Source organism: Chiloscyllium plagiosum, unplaced genomic scaffold (assembly GCF_037043375.1).
Source record: "Chiloscyllium plagiosum isolate Xiang-an unplaced genomic scaffold, Cpla_swu_hap1 HiC_scaffold_19, whole genome shotgun sequence".
NCBI classification, from domain to species: domain Eukaryota; kingdom Metazoa; phylum Chordata; class Chondrichthyes; order Orectolobiformes; family Hemiscylliidae; genus Chiloscyllium; species Chiloscyllium plagiosum.
In genome coordinates, this window is record NW_028270157.1 from 36,950,851 (window position 1) to 36,976,425 (window position 25,575).

At 40.8% G+C, this 25,575-nt stretch overlaps 1 protein-coding gene across 7 annotated transcripts in view; it reads left to right on the plus strand.

Annotated features, from left to right (window-relative positions):
- Window positions 1-25,575, plus strand: part of LOC122559665 (dedicator of cytokinesis protein 4-like) — a 569,310-nt gene that overhangs the window by 204,687 nt on the left and 339,048 nt on the right. For all 7 annotated transcript variants that reach the window (XM_043709516.2, XM_043709519.2, XM_043709517.2 and 4 more), the window contains exons 9-11: window positions 21,317-21,398; window positions 23,876-23,936; window positions 24,047-24,194. In XM_043709516.2, the coding sequence (XP_043565451.2) occupies window positions 21,317-21,398; window positions 23,876-23,936; window positions 24,047-24,194 (291 nt within the window). The remainder of the gene's footprint in view (window positions 1-21,316; window positions 21,399-23,875; window positions 23,937-24,046; window positions 24,195-25,575) is intronic.

A 25,575-nucleotide genomic window follows, 5' to 3' on the forward strand; every position in this document is an offset into this window, starting at 1 on the left:
TGATCCATATTCCTCCATTGATGTGTTTATCTAACATTCTCTTAAATGCTCCATTGTATCTGCCTCCATCACCAGTCCTGGCAGCATGTTCCACACTCCTACCACTCTGTGTAAAAACAATTTGCCCCTCACATCTCCTTTGAACTTTCCCCCCTCCCCTTAAATGCTTGACCCCAGTTTGACATTTCAACTCTTGGAGGAAAAAGATTCTGACCGTAAGCCCCATTTCATAATTCAATAGACTTCTATCAAGTCTCCCCTCAATCTCCACCACTCCAGAGAAAATAAGCAAGTTTTTCTAGCCTCTCCTTATAGTTCAGGGTAGGTCTTGCCTTACAAGTCTTATTGAATTCTTCGAGGAGGTGACCAAGCATGTGGATGAGGGAAGAGCAGTGGATGTAGTGTACATTGATTTTAGTAAGGCATTTGATAAGGTTCCCCATGGTAGGCTTATGCGGAAAGTCAGGAGGCATGGGATAGAGGGAAATTTGGCCAATTGGATAGAAAACTGGCTAACCGGTCGAAGGCAGAGAGTGGTGGTAGATGGTAAATATTCAGCCTGGAGCCCAGTTACAAGTGGAGTTCCGCAGAGATCAGTTCTGGGTCCTCTGGTGTTTGTAATTTTTATTAATGACTTAGATGAGGGAGTCGAAGGGTGGGTCAGTAAATTTGCAGATGATACGAAGATAGGTGGAGTTGTGGACAGTGAGGAGGGCTGTTGTCGGCTGCAGAGGGACTTAGATATGATGCAGAGCTGGGCTGAGGAGTGGCAGATGGAGTTTAACCCTGCCAAGTGTGAGGTTGTCCATTTTGGAAGAACAAATAAGAATGCGGAATACAGGGTTAATGGTAGGGTTCTTAGTCAGGTGGAGGAACAGAGGGATCTTGGGGTCTATGTACATAGATCTTTGAAGGTTGCCACTCAGGTGGATAGAGTTTGTAAGAAGGCCTATGGAGTATTATCGTTCATTAGCAGAGGGATTGAATTCAAGAGTCGTGAAGTGATGTTGCAGCTGTACAGGACTTTGGTTAGGCCACAGTTGGAGTACTGTGTGCAGTTCTGGTCGCCTCACTTTAGGAAAGATGTGGAAGCTTTGGAGAGGGTGCAGAGAAGATTTACCAGGATGTTGCCTGGGATGGAGAGGAAGTCGTACGAGGATAGGTTGAGAGTTCTCGGCCTTTTCTCGTTGGAACGGCGAAGGATGAGGGGTGACTTGATAGAGGTTTATAAGATGATCAGAGGAATAGATAGAGTAGACAGTCAGAAACTTTTTCCCCGGGTACAACAGAGTGTTACAAGGGGACATAAATTTAAGGTGAAGGGTGGAAGGTATAGGGGAGATGTCAGGGGTGGGTTCTTTACCCAGAGAGTGGTGGGGGCATGGAATGCGCTGCCCGTGGGAGTGGTAGAGTCGGAATCATTGGCGACCTTTAAGCGGCATTTGGATAGGTACATGGATGGGTACTTAATCTAGGTTAGAAGTTCGGCACAACATCGTGGGCCGAAGGGCCTGTTCTGTGCTGTATTGTTCTATGTTCTATGTTCTATGTTAATATCCTCTATTACAGGCAGCATCCTGGTCAACCTCTTCTGCACACACTCCAAAGCCTCCACTTCCTTCCTGTAATGTGGCAACCAGAATTGAAAACCGTACTCTAACCAAAGTCTAATAAAGCTGCAATGTGACATCCTGACTCTTGTACTCAGTTTCCTGACCAACAAAGGCAAGCATACCATATGCCTTCTTTACCACCCTATCTACTTGCATGGCCACTTCAAAGGAGCTGTGGGCTTGAACCCCAGGATCCCTCTGTCCATCAATGCCGTTCAGGATCTTGTCATTAACTGTATACTTTTCATTAATATTTGATCTCTCAAAATGCAGTACCTCACACCCAGAATAAACTCTATCTGCCATTTCTTTGTTCATATCTGCAACTGTTCTATATCCACTGTATCCTTTGACAACCTCCTACGCTGTCCACAATTCCTCCAATTTTTGTATCGTCTGCAAAATTTACTAACCCACCCATCTACATTTACATCCAGCACAAACAGCAGAGGTCCTAGTATTGATCCCTGTAGAACACTGTTAGTCACAGATCTCCAGCCTGAAAACCAACTTTCCACCATTACCCTCTGCCTCCTATGGGCAAGCCAATTCTGATTCCACGCAGCCAAGTCACCATGGATTCCATGCATCTTAATCTCCTGGATCAGCTTATCATAAATTAGAAATATTGTCTCTTCACTGTTCCTTGTTAATAGTCTTTTTTTCCTGTTAATCAATAAACCTGGTGTGGATTGCTTTTGTGCTGAGGAACAGTCAGTCATGCAAGTGATCATTTTTGGTGGTCTTGTTGAGATTTTATACATCTATCCATATCAAAGTGTTTGGGGAATAGTGGACACACACTCTTCCCTGTTAATCATAACAGCACGAAGAAAGCAAGCAAAAGACTGAGATGTAATCTGTTCCAATCCACTGGATGGGTGCCTGTGTCTGCATGCAAAACAGCTTGGCACCAACATTACAATGGAAAATGCCAGTACACTCCAAAGTGCAACATTGTCATGGAGAATTTTATTCTAAGTGAGTCAGGGATGTGCCATGATGTGGTGAGGCTGGTGCATTACTTGTGCCATTTCATGGACTGGGTGGGGGTATATGCAGTCACTACTTATGAAGCATGCACTGAGTTGTAGGGGAATACCAGAGGAGCCACCCAGATAATTGCTCTGACTTTCATCTCTGGAATTGCTGCTGTCGAGTTTCTTTCCGCCATGTGGGATAATAATTGATGCATGTAAATGACCTCTCACCCCTCTTGAATGAGATTCTTGTCCTCCTATTTAAAACCTTGGGTGCAATCTCAAACTTGTTTGTGACCTTGACATCAAGATTCTCACTTTTTCAGTCTTAACTCATTTTCCCAAATGACTCCGCATTGTCCACTTGTTCAAGAGCTGGGAGAATTCTGTCCTTTGTATTAATTAATGAATGAATAGAAAATTGAGGCCAAAAAGTGATATTTTTGATAGTTCCAGTCTCAGGTTATTTTTCAATTCAGTGTGCACTAAAAAAATCTAATTATCCTGTTAACTTCAATTTTGGAATATGAGTCAGAACATTCTGTTGTTAGCACAAAGATTTGTCCATGAATTCACTCCCAACAATTATGTTTTACACCATGTTCTAAAACTAACAAGAACATACAGTTAAAAATCTCTCAACACCTGTTATAGTACAAGAGGTTTATTGGAGGTACCAGCTTTCGGAGCGCTGCTCCTTTGCCAGGTAGCTCATGGGGCAGGATCATAGGACACAGAATTTATATTAGAAGATCATAAACCTGTTGGACTATAACTTGGTGTTGTGATTTTTGACTTTGTCCACCCAGTCCAACACTGGCACTTTCATGGAGGAAATGGTTGTTTTAGGTAAACTTTATTCAACAGCAATTATTCAATGTCAATTTGAGTCTTGAATATGGGACCTTTTAAGTTTATATTTCTAATAACATAGCAATATTTAAGTATTGTAATAAATTCACAGAGCTGAAAATGTTGGAAATCTGCAACAAAATAGTGTGTTAGAAAAACACAGCAGTTCTAGCAGGAAACTGGTTTAACGGTTCAACTTCAGGGAACCTTCTCTGAAACAGAAGAAAGTAGGGTAGGGGTCGGGGCAGAGAAAGAAAGAAAGTGGGTGGAATACACCAAGACAGTGCCCAGAGAGAGAGAGATAAAAAGGGATAAGCAAGCAGTAATTCATCAGCAATCTTTGTTAGCCAATCCCATTTTTTCCCTCTCTCTGGGCACTGTGTCCTTGTACTTCATTCTCTTGCTCACTTGCTCTCACGCTCTTCCCCTTGCTCTCTCTCCCCAACTCTCCAAACCCTACTCCATCAGCGCATAAATTCCACTCTTCTTCTTTAGCTTTGACAAAGGGTCATTGGACTCAAAATGTTAACTTTGTTTTCTCTCTACAGATACTGGCAGATCTGCAGAGTTCCTCCAGCACACTGTTTTTGTTTCCATTATCACATCACATTATGTTTGCTTTTGATAACTTGCTGCATGTTTTCTCTTGTATTCTCCTTTGCTGTTTGTTCAGTTCAAGGCTGATAGTCATAAAGTCATAGAGATGTACAGCATGGAAACCGACCCTTCAATCCAACCCGTCCATGCCGACCAGATATCCCAACCCAATCTAGTTTCACCTGCCAGCACCCGGCCCATATCCCTCCAAACCCTTCCTATTCATATACCCATCCAAATGCCTCTTAAATGTTGTAATTGTACCAGCCTCCACCATTTCCCCTGGCAGCTCATTCCATACACGTACCACCCTCTGTCTGAAAAAGTTGCCCCTGAGGTCCCTTTTAAATCTTTCCCCTCTCACCCTAAACCTATGCCCTCTTAAATTTGAATTGTTCACCTACTGTGGCTGACTGGTTATAAATTCTAGTCTATATTTATAATGGAATCTACTAGAATCCAAATGGATTTTACAAATACATTAAGGACAAAAGGGTAACAAGGGAGAGAATAGGCCCCCTCAAAGATCAGCAAGGCGGCCTTTGTGTGGAGCTGCAGAAAATGGGGGTGATACTAAATGAATATTTTGCATTAGTATTTATTGTGGAAAAGGATATGGAAGATATAGACTGTAGGGAAATAGATGGTGACATCTTGCAAAATGTCCAGATTAGAGGAGGAAGTGCTGGATGTCTTGAAATGGGTAAAGGTGGGTAAATCCCCAGGACCTGATCAGGTGTACCTGAGAACTCTGTGGGAAGCTAGAGAAGTGATTGCTGTGCCTCTTGCTGAAATATTTGTATCATCAATAGTCGCAGGTGAGGTGCCAGAAGACTGGAGGTTGGCAAATGTGGTGCCACTGTTTAAGAATGGTGGTAAAGACAAACCAAACTATAGACCAGTGAGCCTGACCTCAGTGGTGAGCAAGTTGTTGGAGGGAGTCCTGAGGGACAGGATGTACATGTATTTGGAAAGGCAAGGACTGATTAGGGATAACCAACATGGCTTTGTGCATGGGAAATCATGTCTCACAAACCTGATTGAGTTTTTGAAAAAGTAACAAAGAGGATTGATGAGGGCAGAGCAGTAGATGTGATCTATATGGACTTCAGTAAGACGTTCGACAAGGTTCCCCATGGGAGACTGATTAGCAAGCTACATGGAATACAGGAGGAACTAGCCATTTGGATACAGAACTGGCTCAAAGGTAGAAGACAGAGGGTGGTGGTGGTGGTGGTGGAGGGTTGTTTTTCAGACTGGAGGCCTGTGACCAGTGGAGTGCCACAAGGATCGGTGCTGGGTCCTCGATGCTTTGTCATCTACATAAATGATTTGGATGTGAGCATAGGCGGTACAGTTAGTAAGTTTGCAGATGACCTCAAAATTGGAGGTGTAGTGGACAGCGAAGAGGGTTACCTCAGATTACAACAGGATCTTGATCAGATGGGCCAATGTGCTGAGAAATGGCAGATGGAGTTTAATTCAGATAAATGCGAGGTGCTGCATTTTGGGAAAGCAAATCTTAGCAGGACTTATACACCTAATGGTAAGGTCCTAGGGAGTGTTGCTGAACAAAGAGACCTTGGAGTGCAGGTTCATAGCTCCTTGAAAGTGGAATCGCAGGTAGATAGGATAGTGAAGGAGGCGTTTGGTATGCTTTCCTTTATTGGTCAGAGTATTGAGTACAGGAATTGGGAGGTCATATTGCAGCTGTACAGGACATTGGTTAGGCCACTGTTGGAATATTGCATGCAATTCTGGTCTCCTTCCTATCGGAAAGATGTTGTGAAGCTTGAAAAAGTTCAGAAAAGATTTACAAGGAGGTTGCCAAGGTTGGAGGATTTGAGCTATAGGGAGAGGTTGAAAAGGCTGGGGCTGTTTTCCCTGGAGCATCAGAGGCTGAGGGGTGACCTTATAGAGGTTTACAAAATTATGAGGGGCATGGATAGGGTAAATAGGCAAAGTCTTTTCCCTGGGGTTGGGGAGTCCAGAGCTAGAGGGCATAGGTTTAGGGTGAGAGGGGAAAGATATAAAAGAGACCTAAGGGGCAACTCTTTCATGCAGAGGGTGGTGCGTGTATGGAATGAGCTGCCAGAGGAAGTGGTGGAGGCTAGTATAATTGCAACATTTAAGAAGCATTTGGATGGGTATATGAATAGGAAGGGTTTGGAGGGAAATGGGCCAGGTGCTGGCAGGTGGGACTAGATTGGGTTGGGATATCTGGTCGGCATGGATTGGTTGGACCGAAGGGTCTGTTTCCATGCTGTTCACCCTATCATCGGTGGTGCTTTTAATTTTTTGTTTTCATAATGTGGTATTTGATTTTAAACTCCAGATTTGACTTGAATATTTCAGCATTAAATATTATGTTTTGTTCCCTATCAATTGCCCCCACATTTTCTGGGAGTTAAATTCAGATACGTGAGTGGCCTTGCAGCATATCTCTATCAAATCAGTAAAGCCGAAATGTCACCACACTGATATCATTTAAAACAATGCACCCAGGATCATAGGAAACCAAATTATCCCTGCATAATGTCTCATCTCACACAAGTTCTGGAACTGCATATCCACCCCTTAGAGCACGCATCCTTAAGATGCTAGAAGCTACAAAGAAACTCACTGATAGAATGCGTAAATTTAATTCTAAACTGGCCAAAGTATTCAGCAGCCATGCTGGTTTTCTGTCTGCTGAGATTAGGGAGCACGTTTATGAATTAGAGAAAGAAGATATGTCTGTTGGGGCCATCTATGCTTCAGCAGGATTCGTTGTTGTTTGTTCACTTTAAGTACAGCAAATGCTGGAAGTAAAGAGTGTATGGATTTTTAGAATGTGCATATTGAAGTGCTTCACAAGGAGACATTATGCATGATTTGCATTCTCAAAGGAATAATGCATTCGCTCTGGCATGCCAAACTTTCATTGTTAGGTCTAAGACATGTTTGTGTTCAGTCTGTGCAACTGGCTTCAGGTACAGTCAGAGATCATTTTGATCACCATTATGGAACATTTCTGTATTATCTAGTGGCAAGAATACTTAGAGTCGTAGCGATGAACAGCGTGGAAACATTCTTTGGTCCAACTTGTCCATGCTGACCAGATATCCTAAATTGCCAGCAATTGGCCCATATCCCTCTAAACCATTCATATATCCATTTAGATACCTTTTAAATGTTGTACTTGTACCAGCCTCCAACACCTCCTGTGGCAGCTCATCCATACACACGCCATCCTCTGTGTGAAAAGATTGCCCCTGAGGTCCCTTTTAAATCTTTCCCCTCTCACCCTAAACCTATGCCCTCTTGTTTTGGAATCCCCCATCCTGGGGAAAAGACTCTTCACCCTATCCATGCCCCTCATGATTTTATAAACCCCCATAAGGTCACCCCTCAGGCTCTGACACTCCAAGGTAAACAGCCCCAGCCTATTCAGCCTATCCCAATAGCTCAAACCCTTCAACCCTGGCAACATCCTTGTAAATATTTTCTGCACCCTTTTAAATTTAACAGCATCTTTCTTATAGCAGGTAGACCAGAATTGAACGCAGTAGGCCAAAAGTGGCCAAACCAATGTACTGTACAGCCGCAACATGACCTCCCAACTCCTATATTCAATGCACTGACCAATAAAGGCAAGTGCAACAAACATCACCATCACTATCCTGTCTATCTGCGACTCTGCTTTTGAAGGAACCATGGACCCTGCACCCCAAGGTCTCTTTGTTCAGCAACACTCCTCAGTTCCTTACCATTAAGTCTTGCCCTCATCTGTCTCATCAAAATGCAGCACCTCCCATTTATCTAAATAAACTTCATCTGTTAATCTTCAACCCATTGCCCATCTGATCAAGATCCCATTGTACTCTGAGGTAAACTTCCTCGCTTTTAACTATACCTCCAATTTTGGTGTCATCTGAAAACTTACTAACCATACCTCTGATATTTGCATCCAAATCATTTATGTAAATGATAAAAATCAGTGGACCCAGCATCAATCCATGCAAAAGACTGCTTGTCAAAGGCCGCCAGTCTGAAAAACACCACCAGCCTCTGTATCCTACTTTTGAGCCAATTTTGTATCCAGATGGCTAGCCCTCCTTGGATTCCATATGATTCGATCTGGCTAATCCATAGGATCTAATGAGGAACCTTGTCAAACATCTTACTGAGGTCCAAATAGACAACATCCACTATACTGCCTTCATCAATCATCTTCGTCACTTCTTTGAAAAAAAAGTTAATCATATTAAGAGACAGGATTTCCCATGCCCAAAGCCTTATTAATTATCTCTAATCAGTCCTTGCCTTTCCAAATACATATCAATCCTGTCCCTCAGGATCCCCTCCAACAACCTGCCCACCACTGATGTCAAGCTCACTGCCAGGTCTGCAGTTCCCTGGCTTTTCCTTACCATCTTTCTGAAATAATGGCACCACGTTAGCTAACCTCCAGTCTTCTGGCATCTCACCCATGGCTATTGTTGATGCAAATCTTGAAGGAATGTTGATGCTACCACTGAAAATTCTACAAAGCCTAGTGAATCACCCTTGAATTTGAAGAGGTGAGAAGAAAAAAATCAGAAAAGAAATTAAGAAGCAGAATTAGATTGCAAAATACAAAAACAGCAAACAAAAATGAAACCAAAAAGCAACCGTAAATATTAAATTAATCTCACTCAATGACATCGAATACCAAAGTGTGATTTTTGATGCATTTGCATTTCTGGAGAATTTGGAAGGAAAATGATGCATACTTTAAAGGCAATGATGTTCCCATGCCTCCTTTCTCTACCTGTGTCTCCATGCATGATATGGAAATGTATACCATTTATGCAGACCAACAGAATCTTCTATATATCTCTACAAATATTTCTGACCTTTGTGCTGTTGAAGCATTTCCTTTTCTCCATCCCAGCTGTAATTCAGAATTGGTGGTCTAAAAGCAGATTACCACCTTATTTACATTATCAAAAGATTAGCCTACGCCACACAGCTTTTTTTACATGTTAATTTCCTTCAAATGGGTTGTTAGGTTAACAGGTTAAATTTGTAGAATTTGAGGAAGACATGTGGAGCATATGGGAAAAGCATGTTTTCTTTCTCAAAAAGGAAAGTCTGGAGAAAGCTGCACCTGATCTGAATTTACTTAATAAGGTGAGATATGAGTAGTAATTTAATTCAACTCACGAAGGACTATGGGCTTTGATGTTGCGTCTTTGAAAATTTCTGCCAGACTTTGAGCTATCCAATAAATACAGACTTTAAGAATATTTCCTTCTCTGACCCTCCTCTGTGATTGTTGTTGAGAAAATACAGAGAAACACCAGGAGACGCATAGAGTTCTTCAAGAAGTAAGTCTTTTATTTGCAAACAAAAAACCGTGACACTGAGAAAGCTGATTCTTGAATGCCCACGAACCTCAGGGTCTGTGGATTTTTCAATTTTTTTTCATCATGTTTCTGTTAGGTTATCAGCATGTCCAACTATATTAATCAAAGTACCTCACTCTAACTACACAATAAACCAGTGATGTTAGTTCCCATTATCTCTTTAGTTGTACATTCTACTTAATGTTATTCTAATGTCACGATTAGATATTTAGTGCTAACTCTTGCAACGATGGTCTTTCATTCCAGACCCAACTTAATATTTTCCTAATGTCATGGTTAGATATTTATTATCCACTCTGCTACAATGATCGTCCATTCCAGACTAACCTGTCATGATAGATATTTAGCTATTCCATCTATTACAATAGTTTCCTGTCTGAAGCTGACACTACTAACTACAAATTGGATACTTTAATGTCATGTCCCAAATATTTATGGTCCCAATCCTGTCATAATAACTCTTAACAGAGAAACTTGCTTTATTGCTTGTGTTATCCCATCTCACCATAGTGACCTTTCAGCCTTAACTTTACTCTGCTAATTGGTGTAAGAAAATTCCACTATGGTTATCCCATCCTGCCTTCCACGGAACACAGATTGCCAGTGGTCTTCATGCTTTAATCCTTCCCATGCTTTCATGTTCTTTATTTTCCATAAGATATTCTGTTTAACTGTTCGAGAACTGTTTCTATAAAGATCAATAGCATTTGATGCTCCCAAAGTATGGGATATATCTCACCAAAATCTGCACATTGTGCTTTATGCTATAAGCTGCTTTCCTCTCAGCATTTTCCAGTCGTAGAGTCATAGTCATGGAGATGTACAGAATAGAAACAGACCCTTTGGTCCAACCTGTCCATGCCGACCAGATATCCCAACCCAATCTAGTCCCACCTGCCCATATCCCTCCAAACCCTTCCTATTCATATACCCATTGAAATGCCTCTTAAATGCTGCAATTGTACCAGCCTCCACCACTTGAAGAGTTTGACTAACTTCTGGGTCTGTTGAAGGACTCCTGAAATGAAGTGCATGACACTAAAAGTGAAGTACATTAACAAAGCAAATTCTTTATGGAGCATGTTGGTGGAGCACAGAGAAGTTAAAGGAGTTTCAAGGCATGACCATGCTCCTTCACTAAGTTAAAATCATAGCAATGATACTTGATATGTCTGCTTGATATTGAAGCACAATTCAAAACTGATCTCTCAGTCAAATTTCTTCAATTGACCTGTATTTATCCAAAGTCATGGAATCTTCACTGTATGGACAAAGATAAGTTTAATTACCGAGCTACTTTTACACTAGTGCTGAGTATAAAAGTAGCTCGGTAATTTTAGCTACCTAGCTACTTTTACACATCACAAAAATGTGTACAACTCATCACAACATACATCTGCATGTCTCTTTCCCAAGTTACTTTTCATTGGCTCATTTCCTTACTCATCTCACAACTGTGAAAATTTGACTCTATAAAATTAAATATTTCTCTTCATTCTTCCTCCAGTTTTTTGGTTCATCTCAGTTTGTTGTGCAGTAGCCTTGAATAAACAGATTCTCAGATAAGCTGGAGGGTAACTTACTTCAACTTGCCAATTGGAACCTTTCTAATTTCAAATATTCTTGGTTGCTGTCCCTTCTGAAGAACAAATCCTTCCAGCTCACCTTCTGGATGGGCATGGAGCTAAGCAGTGCCCTTCACGCATTCCCAGCAAGGACACGAGGAACTTGGAAAACACCAACAGTGCCACTAAAAATAAACTTGAAAGAAAGCTTGTGGTGTTCTGTGGGAGTGCCATATGTTTATCATCCCTCACCACATTGTGACACAGCAGCAACCTCCCATATGCTCTGAGTAGCTTCAAGGCATGCCCTCTCACTAAGTTAAGATCATGGCAATGGCATTTTACATGCCTGCTTGATAAGTGAGCATAATCCAAAACTGATCTCTCTCTCAAATTTCTTCTAATAGTCCTGTATTTTCTTTTGTTTCAAGTCTTTATCCAAATTCAGCTGTTTTTCTCCCTTAACTAATCTGTGCTCCACTGACACATTTATTACATTAATGTCCTTCACTTTTAGTGACAATTTTAAATGGGGGATTTCTTGAGCAACTAGTCTCTGTTCATTGTTTGAAAATTCATCACAATTTTATGAAATGATTTTTAGTCTTTCCACGAAAGTATATTTCTCCATTCTTTGTGTTCCTTTCATAATATAAGACTTCATAGGTATCTGCATTGAATGACATTTGAAATCTGATTATACTGTCTCTCTTCCAAAAAGCTTTACAGTTCTCCTTAACACCACATCCTCTCTCCAACCCTGACTTCTATGACACATCACATTTCAAGACGTGGTTCCTTTGTCAAAGTTTGCTGATCCAACACTGACCCCGACAGTGCACCATTTTTCAATCCATTTGCAACTTAAGCCATTCAACTTTATTTTGTGTTCTTCCTTCAGTTTTCTATATTACGTTCCATAGGTTACAGTGTAAAGTTTATAGGCAGCTTCTCACCACTGCTTAAAAGTTTTTGAAAGTTCATCTACTGTGTATCTGTGTTCTTTTCAAGCAAGTTAAATTCGATATGCAGCAGGATTTTGTTTTAGTGTTCAGGCACAAGACAGTGCTGTCCTGTCCCTGTGAGGCATTAAAACATACAATCTGGAATGAAGTGTCTGTATCACATTGGTCACAAGCACAGAAACTACACGGTTCTTGGAAATTCAGGCCTCAGTTGAACTAAGTATGTGTACTGCATCTGTAAGTACATTGAAATATGCATGTGCCATACTTTACCAAAAAGATTGAAAGGTGAAATGACTAGTTTTACCTTGCATGATCTCTTGCCTTCCCCAGATAGTCGATTCTAAAGAGGGCAGAGATATGAATTTCTCCTTGCATATTTGCGTTGTCCTCTTTCCATTTCTCCTCACTTTGCCCAACCCATGAATGATATCGACAATGGTGGGTCAATTTTAACATATGGCAAGATCGAAAGAAATATGATGTTTGCTGTTAAGGAAAGAAAGTCTGGTTCTGCAACGAAAGCTTGAATGGCATTGGTAAGAATCTCACTAATGAGTGGCAAGAAATCTATTTGCATCAAATTGCATGCAATTAAAACTTTGATTTGGATTTCTTCTTCACCCATGTGCCAACTAAAGTAGACGGTGATAATTCCTGAAATGAAAATCAGAGTGTCCAGCTCGCTGCTGACTCCTCTGGGCCTCTACCTTGGTCAGCAGTCCCCAACATCTGCAGATATCGCTTCACAGCCAGGGACTACCAGAGCCTGCTGTTGAGAGAGCTTGGCATCAAACACATACCGAATGTACTGCATGGACAATTACCCATGCCAAGGATTTGGTTAAGGCTCATCTGGGGTCCCTCACTTGCTCTCTTAGCTCCCACTCACTTTGCGCCAACTTGGATGCTCACTGTATTTCTGTCTTGTTTTGCCTTTATGCACTTCAGAATTTACACATGCATAGCTCACAGTATTCTATCTTGTCTCACTGTTTGATGCAGTGCTAGACAGCCAGTCATGCTTGTTATCAGTGATTACTGAAAGGGAGGGACATGTTGCTGTATGGCACTGTGCTACACGGTGTGGGTGGCACAGTGGTTAGCACTACTGCCTCACAGCGCCAGAGACCCGGGTTCAATTCCCGACTCAGGCGACTGACTGTGTGGAGTTTGCACATTCTCCCCGTGTCTGCGTGGGTTTCCTCCGGGTGCTCCGGTTTCCTCCCACAATCCAAAAAACATGCGGGTCAGGTGAATTGGCCATGCTAAATTGCCCGTAGTGTTAGGTTAAAGGGGTAAATGTAGGGGTATGGGTGGGTTGCGCTTCGGCGGGTCGGTGTGGACTTGTTGGGCCGAAGGGCCTGTTTCCACACTGTAAGTAATCTAATCTACACCAGGTTTGCACCTGCAGTATTTGCCTGCAACTAAAACAACACTCGCACTGCTGATAATTGAACATGAATATACATTTACAAATGTGAGAACAATTTACGATGATGTGTCACCTGTGCCACGCATATACCCTCAGTTCAGTTTTTTTCTTTCCTTCCCACTATCTCTGGGTGTCGTCTGGTCTCTCCAGCAAAGATAGAGGGAACCTCTTCAATGGAGCCTTTTGACCTTCGGGTGTGTCTGGAGAGCCCCAGACATGCTGAGTCTGTCCTTTCCATGTGCGGGTTGAACTTTGTGGGTTTGATCTCCCAGATGTTTGAGACTGGCAGGATTGTTGGAGGTGGAAGGCCTGACTATCTCTGGAGTATCCTGAGAAAAGAGTCCTGTGGGGCCTGTAAGTGGTCCCTCCTCCAGCTGGGTATGTAATGACATCCCCACTGTTGGCTTGTGAGGATGGGGCACCTGGAGTGAGGTCACAGTTAGCATGTCATTGGTCTGTGCCTTGTTCACTAGAGCAAAGGATGCAGATCTGTGCCCAGAGAGGGCCTGCAGAGAGATCTTGATTCTTCTGTGGTTAATTATTCAAAAAATGAATTGATTTAATAAAGCTGTTCATGAGGTTATAACAGGCTGATATTTACCAAAAATTGGCAAAGTATCAATTTTGGTGAAAAGTTTCTGTCTAAGACCTCTCCTACAGTTTCTCACACTAGTCTCCACTCGCCTCATTAGCTATCCGCCATGCCTGTATGGAGCCCCACTCACGTTGTCATCCCTCTCTGCAGCCTGAAGGAGCCGCCACTATCTGGACCACCCGGGACTTCCGGCGTTAAATTTTAACACACAGTCCTATACCAGGTCAAGCAATGGTAGCCAGGAACTGCCCTTTACAAAGCATGTGGTGGGGCAGGAACTAAAAACGCATGGTTCTGGCAGTCAGTAGGAGGCATGGCTGACATTTCATTGCAAATACCAATGCACATTTGTGAATGCATTGCGAGTTATGAACCGAGACCCACAGATTCTCCATCCTTCATGACATGTTATCTCAGAATCCTGTTTGAGGGAGTGCCAATCTTTCCCTGATGCCCAACATCTCATTGTTCAATGTAGGAACTTCGCATACTGGATAACTTCAGATGTTTGTTAACTTCAGATATTTTTTATTCAGCAGCAGGAAAAGTAATGAAAAAGCAAACCAAAAAAGAACAGCATTTGCTCTGGAAACAAACAGGGACTGCTTGGCTTTCATGCAACAACAAATTTATAGTCAATCGTTGCACTGTAGGCAAAGTGATGATAATCCCTGCTGTAGCTCGATATATTGGGCACTTTTTCAATTAAGCAAAGTGCTGGAGAAGCTCACCAGGTCTGGCTGTATATGTGGTGAGACAAACAGATTTTCTAAATCATGCCTGTGTGGAGAAGATCAGAAACAGAAGAGGTCCTTGGTAATGTGTCTATCACCTGATGAAGGAGCGTCGCTCCGAAAGCTAGTGTGCTTCCAATTAAGCCTGTTGGACTATAACCTGGTGTTGTGTGATTTTTAACTTTGTACACTCCAGTCCAACGCCAGCATCTCCAAATCTTGGTAATGTGAGCAGTCAGCATTTGCTACATACACAAATGCCAGTTCAGTATAATCCTCCACACAGAGGAACATTGAAACAAGCAGAGCCATGGAATGCTTGTACACAGACTTTATTCTGAATGCAATACAAGCCAAGTCTCACAAGTACAGTGGGAGATTGAGACTGTGGTAAGATTGCTGATGAGTTATTCCCCCCTTCATTACCCAAAAAGGCAAACTTTCATATAAGAGCATATTGTGTTACTTGTATTTGAAGGTGAGATGAAATAATCTCCAGGCCCTTGAGCAGCTGAAGACATTTTGGATTTTCTTTATGAATTGTGGTCCACGGATGCCACTTATAAGGCTGCCTGTAATTTCTTCTGCTTCAGAGGTGGTTATGAGCGATATGTGATGACCAATGTCTTGTTCAGCTTTGTTTGTGACAGGATTTGTATCCCACATTGTTTGACAATGTATACATTTCTCATGCTTACAGATGTTTTCAATCAACACTGCATAATTAATACAGTTGCCCCTGACATCACTCAGGAGAAAATGCAGACAAGAGAAAGAACATTTATCCAACCTGCTACAAATAAATTGCGCACTTACAATTTGCATGATGATGGAAGGAAAGCAGCCCACTTTTGGCAGAGAGTATTGTAGGCTCAGCCTGGTAACCCAGGTCCCCCCCAACACACACAATTGTGAACCCTTTTATTGTTCCTTTCTTCCTTGCAATCCTGATTAACCACATCAGTACTGAGGTTCCAATTCTTCCAACCAGCTTCTTTCCTTTGTCTTTACTTCCCAACATTACCCTGTCTGCCCTGGCCCTATAACGTGGTCATGCAACCATCAAGTTGCATTGTTCCCTTCTGAAACCAGAGTGGTTGTGACCATTGATGACCATCCCTTCCTTACATAGTAACCCACATCCCCTAATGCACCATTGTCTCCTTCCCATATATGTTGAGTTGCTTCCCTTCACGGTTACTATTTCCTTTGAATTTCAGCATGGTGCCTCTAATCCCTTGTACTGACATTGCCAACTTCCATCACAGCAATAGTGCCTGATAACCTCCCTTGATGTTCACTGAGCTGACCCTCAGAACTGACCTTGACCCACCCCCTAACCAACTTGGAAAAACAGCCCTGACCCAGTTGGGGGAAGAATTAAGGATCAATTGGTTGAGTTTAAAATATTTGTGAGCAATTAATTTTTAAACTCCTGCAATATGAACCTTTAGATTTATGGACAGGAGAGGAGAAGGAACTTGAACCCACCAATTCTCTTCCCTCTTGTCTGTAATCATGTGATTTATTTTTGAAAAGATAGGTGTTTGTGTTTTTTAACCCTACTGGTGTGTCTGCATTTAAAATTACCAGCAGCCAACTTCTGTGATTAAATATAGCAGTAGATTAAACAAAGAGAGAATTATTTATTTTCACACTTTCCTTAATAGATCTAATGCTATCAGTCACACACCACACATTCAAGACGCAGTTCATGAAGGTAGTGCATTTCTGCAAATGTTAAACCAAAGTAATAGTTAACATGTCATAGGATGGGATCTCTACAGTGCAGAAAGAGGCTAAAAGAGAAAATGCTGGAAAATCTCAGCAGGTCTGGCAGCATCTGTAAGGAGTGAAAAGAGCTGAAGTTTTGAGTCTAACTGACCCTTTGTCAAAGTCTGCACCTCTGAAGATAATACTACCCAGACCTAACCCCTGACCCTATCCCCACAATCACACATTTGCCATGGCTTATCCACCTTGCCTGCATGTATCTGGACATTATGGGGTAATTTAGCAGTCAGTCCACTTAACCTGGAGTGTGGGAGAAAACCCACACAGACACTGGGAGAACATGCTAACTCCACACAGGCAGTCGCCCAAGGTTGGAACTGAACCTGGGTCTCTGGTGCTGAGAGTAGTGCTAACCATTGATCCACCAAGCCTCTTCAGTGTTAAATAAAACAATATTTTCTTTTCCTGTTCGGAAGTGTATTTCAGATAAATTCATGTAGCTGGAGTTGGATATCCAGACGAATTGCAGGGGTCATTTGAAGAGAGGTCTCTTCAGCTGCTCAGCTCAGTAGGAAGTCGTGATGTTATCTTAAGGTCTAATTTATTTTCAGGTAGAGTTGGAGCTTCAGAATCAGGGCTGGAAAGTTTCCTCAAAAAATGTTTATGTCTCTTTGTTCTTAAAAGGAAAAGGTATCTGTTGTCTTGTTAGTATTATTCTGTAAGCTACCTCCATGTCTTTTGAACGTTTAGCACAAAAGGATTTCACAGACACAGTTTTAGTCACATGGTCAATGGTTGTTGATATTCAATGGAAGCAAAATGTGGTCTTTCACATGTAATTTATAGATAACAAAACAACAGAACTGCAGTTGCTGGAAATCTGAAATAAAAACAAATTGCTGGAGAAACTCAGCAGGTTTGTCATCATCTATGGAAAGAAAGCAAAGTTAATATTTCAAGTCCAGCGATCCTCCTTTGCAACAATTTTAGATAACTGCTCTTGTCAGGTTTCCTTGCAAATTTCCTTTGCAAATTTGGTGACGTACCATCAAAATCCATTGACTATGTTTCGGGATTATCTTTGATAATGACAGGTGTAATTTCGACATTGGAGTGTTGTTTTGGCATGTCACCATTGTGATTCCATTTCAAAATTTCCAAAAGCTTGTCAGTCGGGTTGAAGTTGCAAATGTGATATCTTCCTGGGTGTGACACTTAGGCATTGTACAAAATAATGTTTTTACTGACATTTGTTCAAATTCTGTTTTAGTTTGAAAAGAGATTAACAGAAATATTTTTATTAGAAATCTGTTATTATGGCTACTAACTTAAAACAGTGGTCAAATTTAGCAATTCTGTGAACCAACTTTTTTGAACCGATTTATAAAAATAAATTTTACGGGCGGCACGGTTGCTCAGTGGTTAGCACTGCTGCCTCACAGCACCTGAGACCCGGGTTCAATTCCTGACTCAGGCGACTGACTGTGTGGAGTTTGCACATTCTCCCCGTGTCTGCGTGGGTTTCCTCCGGGTGCTCCGGTTTCCTCCCACAGTCCAAAGATGTGCAGGTCAGGTGAATTGGCCATGCTAAATTGCCTGTAGTGTTAGGTAAGGGGTAAATGTAGGGGTATGGGTGGGTTGCGCTTCGGTGGGTCTGTGTGGACTTGTTGGGCCGAAGGGCCTGTTTCCACACTGTAATGTAATGTAATCTAATCTAATCTAATGGTATGATTAATTCCTTGGATTGAGGTGCTTAAGAAGAAATCAGACAGTGATTTAAACTTTTTTGAAAGACATGACTGGACCCTTCAATTCCTGCAAACCGCTATGTATAATATTGCAGTGACTGGATATCGTTTATTTTAAAATTGCATGAACAGCTTATTCCAGAACTCCTGAGATACAGTTCTGTATCTTTTTCCTTCGTTAAGTCCATGGATTCTTTATAAATCATTTTATGGCAAGGTTTACTTTTCAGTATTTGTGGAATGTGCAGAACAAGTTTCATGAACTAAATCAAGAAAAGTAAAAGAATTAAAACAAATATTTGTTTTATAATGTTTTTTTAAAGTTTCTGCAGTAATTTGTTGACCAGGCGATTTCTCCATTAGCCAATGTCATGAGATTAAACTGATATCTCCACAAACAGAAGTCTGTGTAAACAATCAGGACTGTAGGAAATTAGTAGACACCCACTGTTTCATTTTTTCTTCTTCTTTAAGTATGAAAGTTTAAACTTTCATTTTATTCACCATTATTCATGCACTTTAGTCACGCAGTCCTAAGCGCCTTCAATTGTGCGAGAATGGAAAGAATAGAAAAAGCAAAACAGCATAACTATCTTGACTCCCCGTGTGCCTGGGTGGAGGAATCAATAAATCATAAAACAATGAGTATAAAGTTCTGCAATCATTTATTCCATGTAAATAACTTGGGATCAGGTTGCGTGTGCATCTTTCTGGATCCATGCAGGGAATGTCAGACTGTTGTGTCCTGGGCCGTTTTAGCAGTATATGTGTCTTTTTAAGATTTTTCCAGTTATCAAGTTAAATTTTCCTTTTTTCCATGCATTTGTTTGAACATTTTTTCTCTCCTTTGGGTCCACAGAAACTATTCACCAACCAAAGTGAGCAGATGGCCAATTCTTAGAACTGCTTTTCCCAGTCCACAGGGAAGCACAAAAGACTAGTTGAAAGTACTCCTTTTGATTTTCACTCCTCTTTGGGGAAAACCTCTGCCCTTGTCGTCTTACTTTTTACTGAGTATTTTATTTTAATTTCTGAATCAGTTTAATGGAATTTGCAAAAAATTGTGATATTTATATGTTACTGTTTAGAAATATGAATTTTATTGAGTGCAACTTAAATATAGAACAAATAGATGCTGAGGTTTATCATTCTCCTGAAAGTGAAAAAGATGGTTCATCTTCGTCAGGAGACCCGACACATTAATCTATTCTTTCTCATTTTTGATGTGAATGGATTTGTTTCCATTAATTTCTGCTTCCATTTCAATTTTCCAGAAATTCCACTATTGTAATTTAAATTGATGAAACATTTTGAAGATTTATCAGGAATGCATTTTTTCTTGAAAATGTGAATCTATTCTTTCCAAAAGACCCATCTTCAAACCGATATTCAAAGTTGTCAAAACAAATTAAGATACTTTCAATTCTGAGAGACAAACCTATATTTTAAATTGGATGCACGTAGTCATCTTGCATTAATTAGTGTCTAGGAACATATTCTACATTTAATTGAGCACCACACTTTGACAAAGGATTTTAACCTCATAGTTTTGACAACACGTCTGCATTTGAAATGCTGAAGGGGTTGAATTATCAAGAATGGATAAACAGGCCTTTATTCATTAGAATTTAGAAACATGAGGGATGATATTATTGACGCGCACAAGATCCTGAGGAGACTTGACAGGGTAGATGTTGAGGAGGTGTTTCTGTTAGTGGGGGAATCTCAGACCAGGAAACATAATTATTCAGTAGAGAGGATATTTATTTAAACTGAGAAACAAAGGAATTTCTTCTCTGAAGGTAATGCATGTCTAGAATTAGGTAAAAACAATGACTGCAGATGCTTGAAACCAGATTCTGGATTAGTGGTGCTGGAAGAGCACAGCAGTTCAGGCAGCATCCGAGGAACTGTTCCTCGGATGCTGCCTGAACTGCTGTGCTCTTCCAGCACCACTAATCCAGACCCATGTCTAGAATTCTGTACCCCAGAATATTGGCAAGGTTAGATGACTAAAAGTACTTAAAGAGGAGATAGATAGATTATTGAAATATTGATGAGTTCATGGTGATGAGGACCTGGCAGTAAAGCAGAGTTGAGGCCTGTGGTACATTAACTAAGATTTTTTTAGAATGATAGGGCGGGCTGGAGGGGATGAATGCTTGATTCTTCCTACTCATGTGAGGTGCTACTGACACACTACATTGTAGTCACCATTTTATTAAATCTCTCAAGTATAGCAAAGCCAGTTGCTTACTGAGAGTTTCTTAATTTATATGTTAGTTTCTTTTATTTTAGTTCTTCCATTTGTAAAATTATCGTATTTCATTTTATAAGCTAGCATCATTCTTATGCATATGGCATTTCTTCATGCACCGAACACTTATGCTTCAACATCTACTAGAATGACCACCAGAATGTGGGACAGGAGAAACCAGCATTGTTCTCCTCAGCACAAAATTGAGGAGTTTTGAGAGAGATACGCAATCATGAGCAGTTTTAAAGCTGTAAATGAGGAGAAACTTGGGTTGAAAATCTGAGGACCCAAGTTTAGGCGACTGGCAAATGAATCAAAGACAGCATAAGAAAGCATATCTTTTATACACAACAAATTGTTGTGATCTGAACTGCATTGCCCAAAGGGGTGTTGGAATATGAATCAATTATAAATTTCAGAAAGGAATTGAAGGTAAGAAAACAACTTCAAGGGAACGGAGGGGAAAGAGCAGGCCAGTGGGACTAATTGAATTGCTCTTCAGCTGTAATGGGCTTCAAGTCATTCTATCGTTCAATGATCATATGGAAGTCACTATGATTACAAATAGACTTGGATATAGTCACTGTTTCAATGCCTGCATGACAAGAAACTATAATGCAAAATAGAATTTTCAGCAACTGGAGGCCTTTAAAACAATAATTTTAAAGAAGTCCTTTTTGAATAGGGCTCGATATCTTGTACGAACAGAAATAATTTATGGAGTTTGTATAAGATTATGAATTTCTTCCAGTTGGCTAACTATCATGATGATTCCAAATTGTAATGTCTAATATTATAGATACTGCATTGAAAGATGATGAATCCTCATTGCCACCTTCATCTTCTTGCAGTGAAAGATTCTTTGTAAAATTGAATAAGAATGGATTACCGAAATTTCCGGAGAGAATGGAAAGGCAATGCACTCTCTTTGTTGTAAGTATAACATTTACAGTTAACTTTTAATATATCTGATTAGCAGGGCAAGCATTTATGTAGTTTAACTTTTGCTTGTTTGATTGGTTAACATAAATGCTATTTGTACAGTGTTTTTAATGAATTGCAGAAATTGCTTTATATTCCTCTTCTGTAGATCTTAAAGCTCTCTTTGTTTTGAAACCTAATCAGGTGGTAAACTTGTAGTGTGACCTATGACGTTCTTAGTTTAAGTGGAAAGCTAATTGTTGTGCTTGTAATATTTATACAGTTTTTTGGGGAAGTGTGTTCAAAAAGGTTAAATCAAGATCAATGGCTATGGATGTTAAATTGTATTGGCAAATTCATTTTAGATTTCTTTCATGGAATCTGAATGTCACTGGTCAGCCAATACTTGTTGTTCACCCTTAATTTCCCTTCAATTGATGTGGCTCCCTATACCATTTCAGAGGGCAGTTAAGGGTCAATCCATTGTTGTCAGTCTGAATTCTGGTGCAGGCCAGACCAACTAAGGATGGCAGATTTTCTTCCCTACCGGGCATTAATAAACCAGATGGGCTTTACAACAAACAGCAATTGTTTCATAATCACTATGACTGAGACTAGTTTTCAATTCTAGGTTTTAAACAATTGAGTTTAAATTCCACTTGTGGTGGGACTTCAAAGAAACAAAAGTATTTGCCTTAAAACAGGAACCAGCCTACCCTTTATTATGGCCAATGATTCACCCCTGGGCAGAGATATGCATGTTTCATATTGTTCTGAAATAATAATTATTGATAACACAATTGACAAAAAGGAGATCTCTGAATTATTTGATTATTACATTTTATTTAGTGACTAATGCGATTTTATGTTGTGACTAATGAGGGAAGTCCTAGGTTTGCCATTGCATCTTTAGGACAATGTAGCTGTGCAACCTTCCCTCTATCCCAAATAATTCTATTAAAACGTGGCAGATAATTCTTGTGCCAATTTCAGGAAAATCTTTTTCCATTTCCTTAAGACATAGGAGTGGCCCATCAATTCCCTGTGAGATCAAGAATTTATCAATCTCTGCCTTGAAGACGCCCAACGTCCCGGCCTCCACTGCGCTCCGTGGCAATGAATTCCACAGGCCCACCACTCTCTGGCTGAAGAAACGTCCCCTCATTTCTGTTTAAATTGACCCCCCTCTAATTTTAAGACTGTGCCCACAGGTCCTAGTCTCTCCGCCTAACAGAAGCAACTTCCCAGTGTATTTGAGGAGGCATCAAGTAGCAATGTTTTCCATTACATATCGGTAGCTGAACACAACTTTCCCCAGCCAAAGCTCACCATCTGTCTTAATGATAATAAGGATTTAAGACTTTAAAGGCCTTGATGTGGGCCCACAAAAGCTGCACTACCTCCAGTGGCCGGCCCAAAAGATCAAAGTCTCCCATCTTAGTGCACTTATGTTGCTTACCTATCAACCTCATAAAATTTTGGAATGTTATTTCTTGCCCCTGATGGCTTGGATTGTCTAATCAAAATGAAGAAAATTTGAGTAGAAATCATACAAGGACAACACAAATGATGTGGTTGCATCACACTCAAAAGAATTCAACTAAGGTCTGTTACAAAATGCTGCTGCTTCATGTCTCGGTCACCTTCCCGCCCACATCTGCCTTTCCTTTGGTTTCTGACAAAATCCACTACCCTTTCCTTTTACCTCCTTTTCACTCCTTGCTGTTTCCTTTGAGTTGTTCCTTGCACAGTCTTCCTTTCCCTTTCTCTTATCCTTTCCTTCATCTTTGTTGTTCCTTGTTGAACTTCTTGTCCATGTCCAACATCACCTGCTCTTGTTGCCCCTACTTCCCCCTTACCTTCCCCACAAGCCCTCTCTCCTCCTTATCCTCTTCCTAAATTCTAGATTCAGTAGAATGAATGGCTTGCTTCTGTTCCAATACCTCATGGTCTTTGCATTAGTAAAAGGAGGGAGAAAAAGTTAGACACTGAAAATCCTTTCCTGGTTTATTCATACAACTGATAGCACAAGTTTCTACGTAATTTAGTATGAAATTTAACAACTGCAATGATGCTTCTAACTTTTAAGTTAAATGAAACAGCTTTTAAAATAAATGAAAAAGTTAGGTGATCACTTCCATTGTTTCTTCAAATCATAATTTTCACTCCTATCAATGCTACTGATAGATTGTAAAACTGTTATTGTTGACATGGAAGTAGATCTGTCATCTCAGCTGCAAATAATTTGTGGCTCAAGGAAAGTCAAGTAACTGAGTAAAAAAATTCTGTTACATTCACTTAAAATTATTTTCAAGGTTTCTATTTTTAGACCATCAGGAATCACACTACTCAATTCAGCTAAAATATTAATTTAATATAGACCTTGTTTAAACCATCAGTATAAAACTGAAGATCCAAAGCGAAGTAGTATTTCAGTAAAGCTTTGTAAAATGGTGTTAGAACCTGTTCTGATTCTGTGTCTTTTTCAGGATTTGGGGAGCAGTGACATCAGGAAGGATATATATATTACCGTTCACATTATAAGACTGGGTAAAGTTAATTTTCTTTGTAATCAAAGGACTTTTAATCTTTTCAATCTACATTTATTCCATGCAAATTTATTGAAAATAAATATATGTTTATCTGGTGTGACACCACAGGTCGAATGGCTGCAGGAGAGAAGAAGAATACTTGCAATGCACAGTATCGGCGACCATTTGGTTGTGCAGTTCTGAGCATTGCAGACCTGCTGCAAACTGAAAGAGATAGCAGGGACTCTAAAGAGGACCACATGCTTAAAGTCTACATGTACAGTAAAATTTCTCTTTTTGTACTTTTTAGCTGAATATGAAGTTCATGGCATGAGATCTCCTCATGACATTAGGAAGTTTTATCAGTATTTCCAAAGAAGCAAACTGTCAAGCTTTAGTGAACATTTTCGCACACCTATGGCCATCAATGGCAAAAGTTGTTCTTCATTTAGAGTCATAGAGATGTACAGCATGTAAACAGACCCTTCGGTCCAACCCGTCCATGCCGACCAGATATCCTAACTCAATCTAGTCCCACCTGCCAGTACCTGGCCCATACCCTCCAAACCCTTCCTATTCATATACCCATTCAAATGCCTCTTAAATGTTGCAATTGTACCAGCCTCCACCACTTCCTCTGGCAGCTCTTTCCATACACATATCATCCTCTGTAATAAAACGTTACCCCTTAGGTCTCTTTTATATCGTTCCCCTCTCACCCTAAACCTATGCCCTCTAGTTCTGGACTCCCCGACCCCAGGGAAAAGACTTTGTCTATTTATCCTATCCATGCCCCTCATAATTTTGTAAACCTCTATAAGGTCACCCCTCAGCCTCTGACGCTCCAGGGAAAACAGCCCAGCCTGTTCAGCCTCTCCCTATAGCTCAAATCCTCCAACCCTGGCAATATCCTTGTAAATCTTTTCTGAACCCTTTCAAGTTTCACAACATCTTTCCAATTAGAAGGAGACAGAATTGCACGCAATATTCCAACAGTGGCCCAACCAATGTCCTGTACAGGCATCCATTGAGAGAGAGCAAGCTAACATTTGAAGTCTAGATGACTCTTCATCAGAGCTCTTCATCTAATGAAGAGTCATCTAGACTTCAAACGTGAGTGTGCTCTCCCCAGTGATGCTGTGATTTCCAGCATTTTTTGTTTTCAGTGAATTAAGTATGGGTGTGTGTGCAGATAGAGGAGAATCCCCCTTTAATAAGAATGCATTTAGCATAACGAGAGAGCCCTCTAGCAGTAGGGATTCTGTGGTCTGGGGTCATCATAGAATCTCTACAGTGTGGAAACATGCCAATTGGCCCAACAAGTCCACACTGACCCCTCTGAAGAGTATCCCACCCAGATCCATTCACTAACCCTATTTCTCGACATTTCCCCTGACTAATGCACCGAACCTGCACATCCCTGAACACGATGGGCAATTTAACTTGGCTAATTCACCTAACCTGCACAGTTTTGGACTGAGAAGATACTGGCGCTCCTGAAGAAAACCCACACAGAAACGAGGAAAATATACAGACTCCACACAGACAGTCACCCAAGGCTGGAATCGAACCCGAGTCCCTGGCGCTGTGAGGCATCAGTGCTAACCACTGAGCTACTGTGCGTCATTTAGGGGTTGGGCAGGGTAGTGTGATGTCTA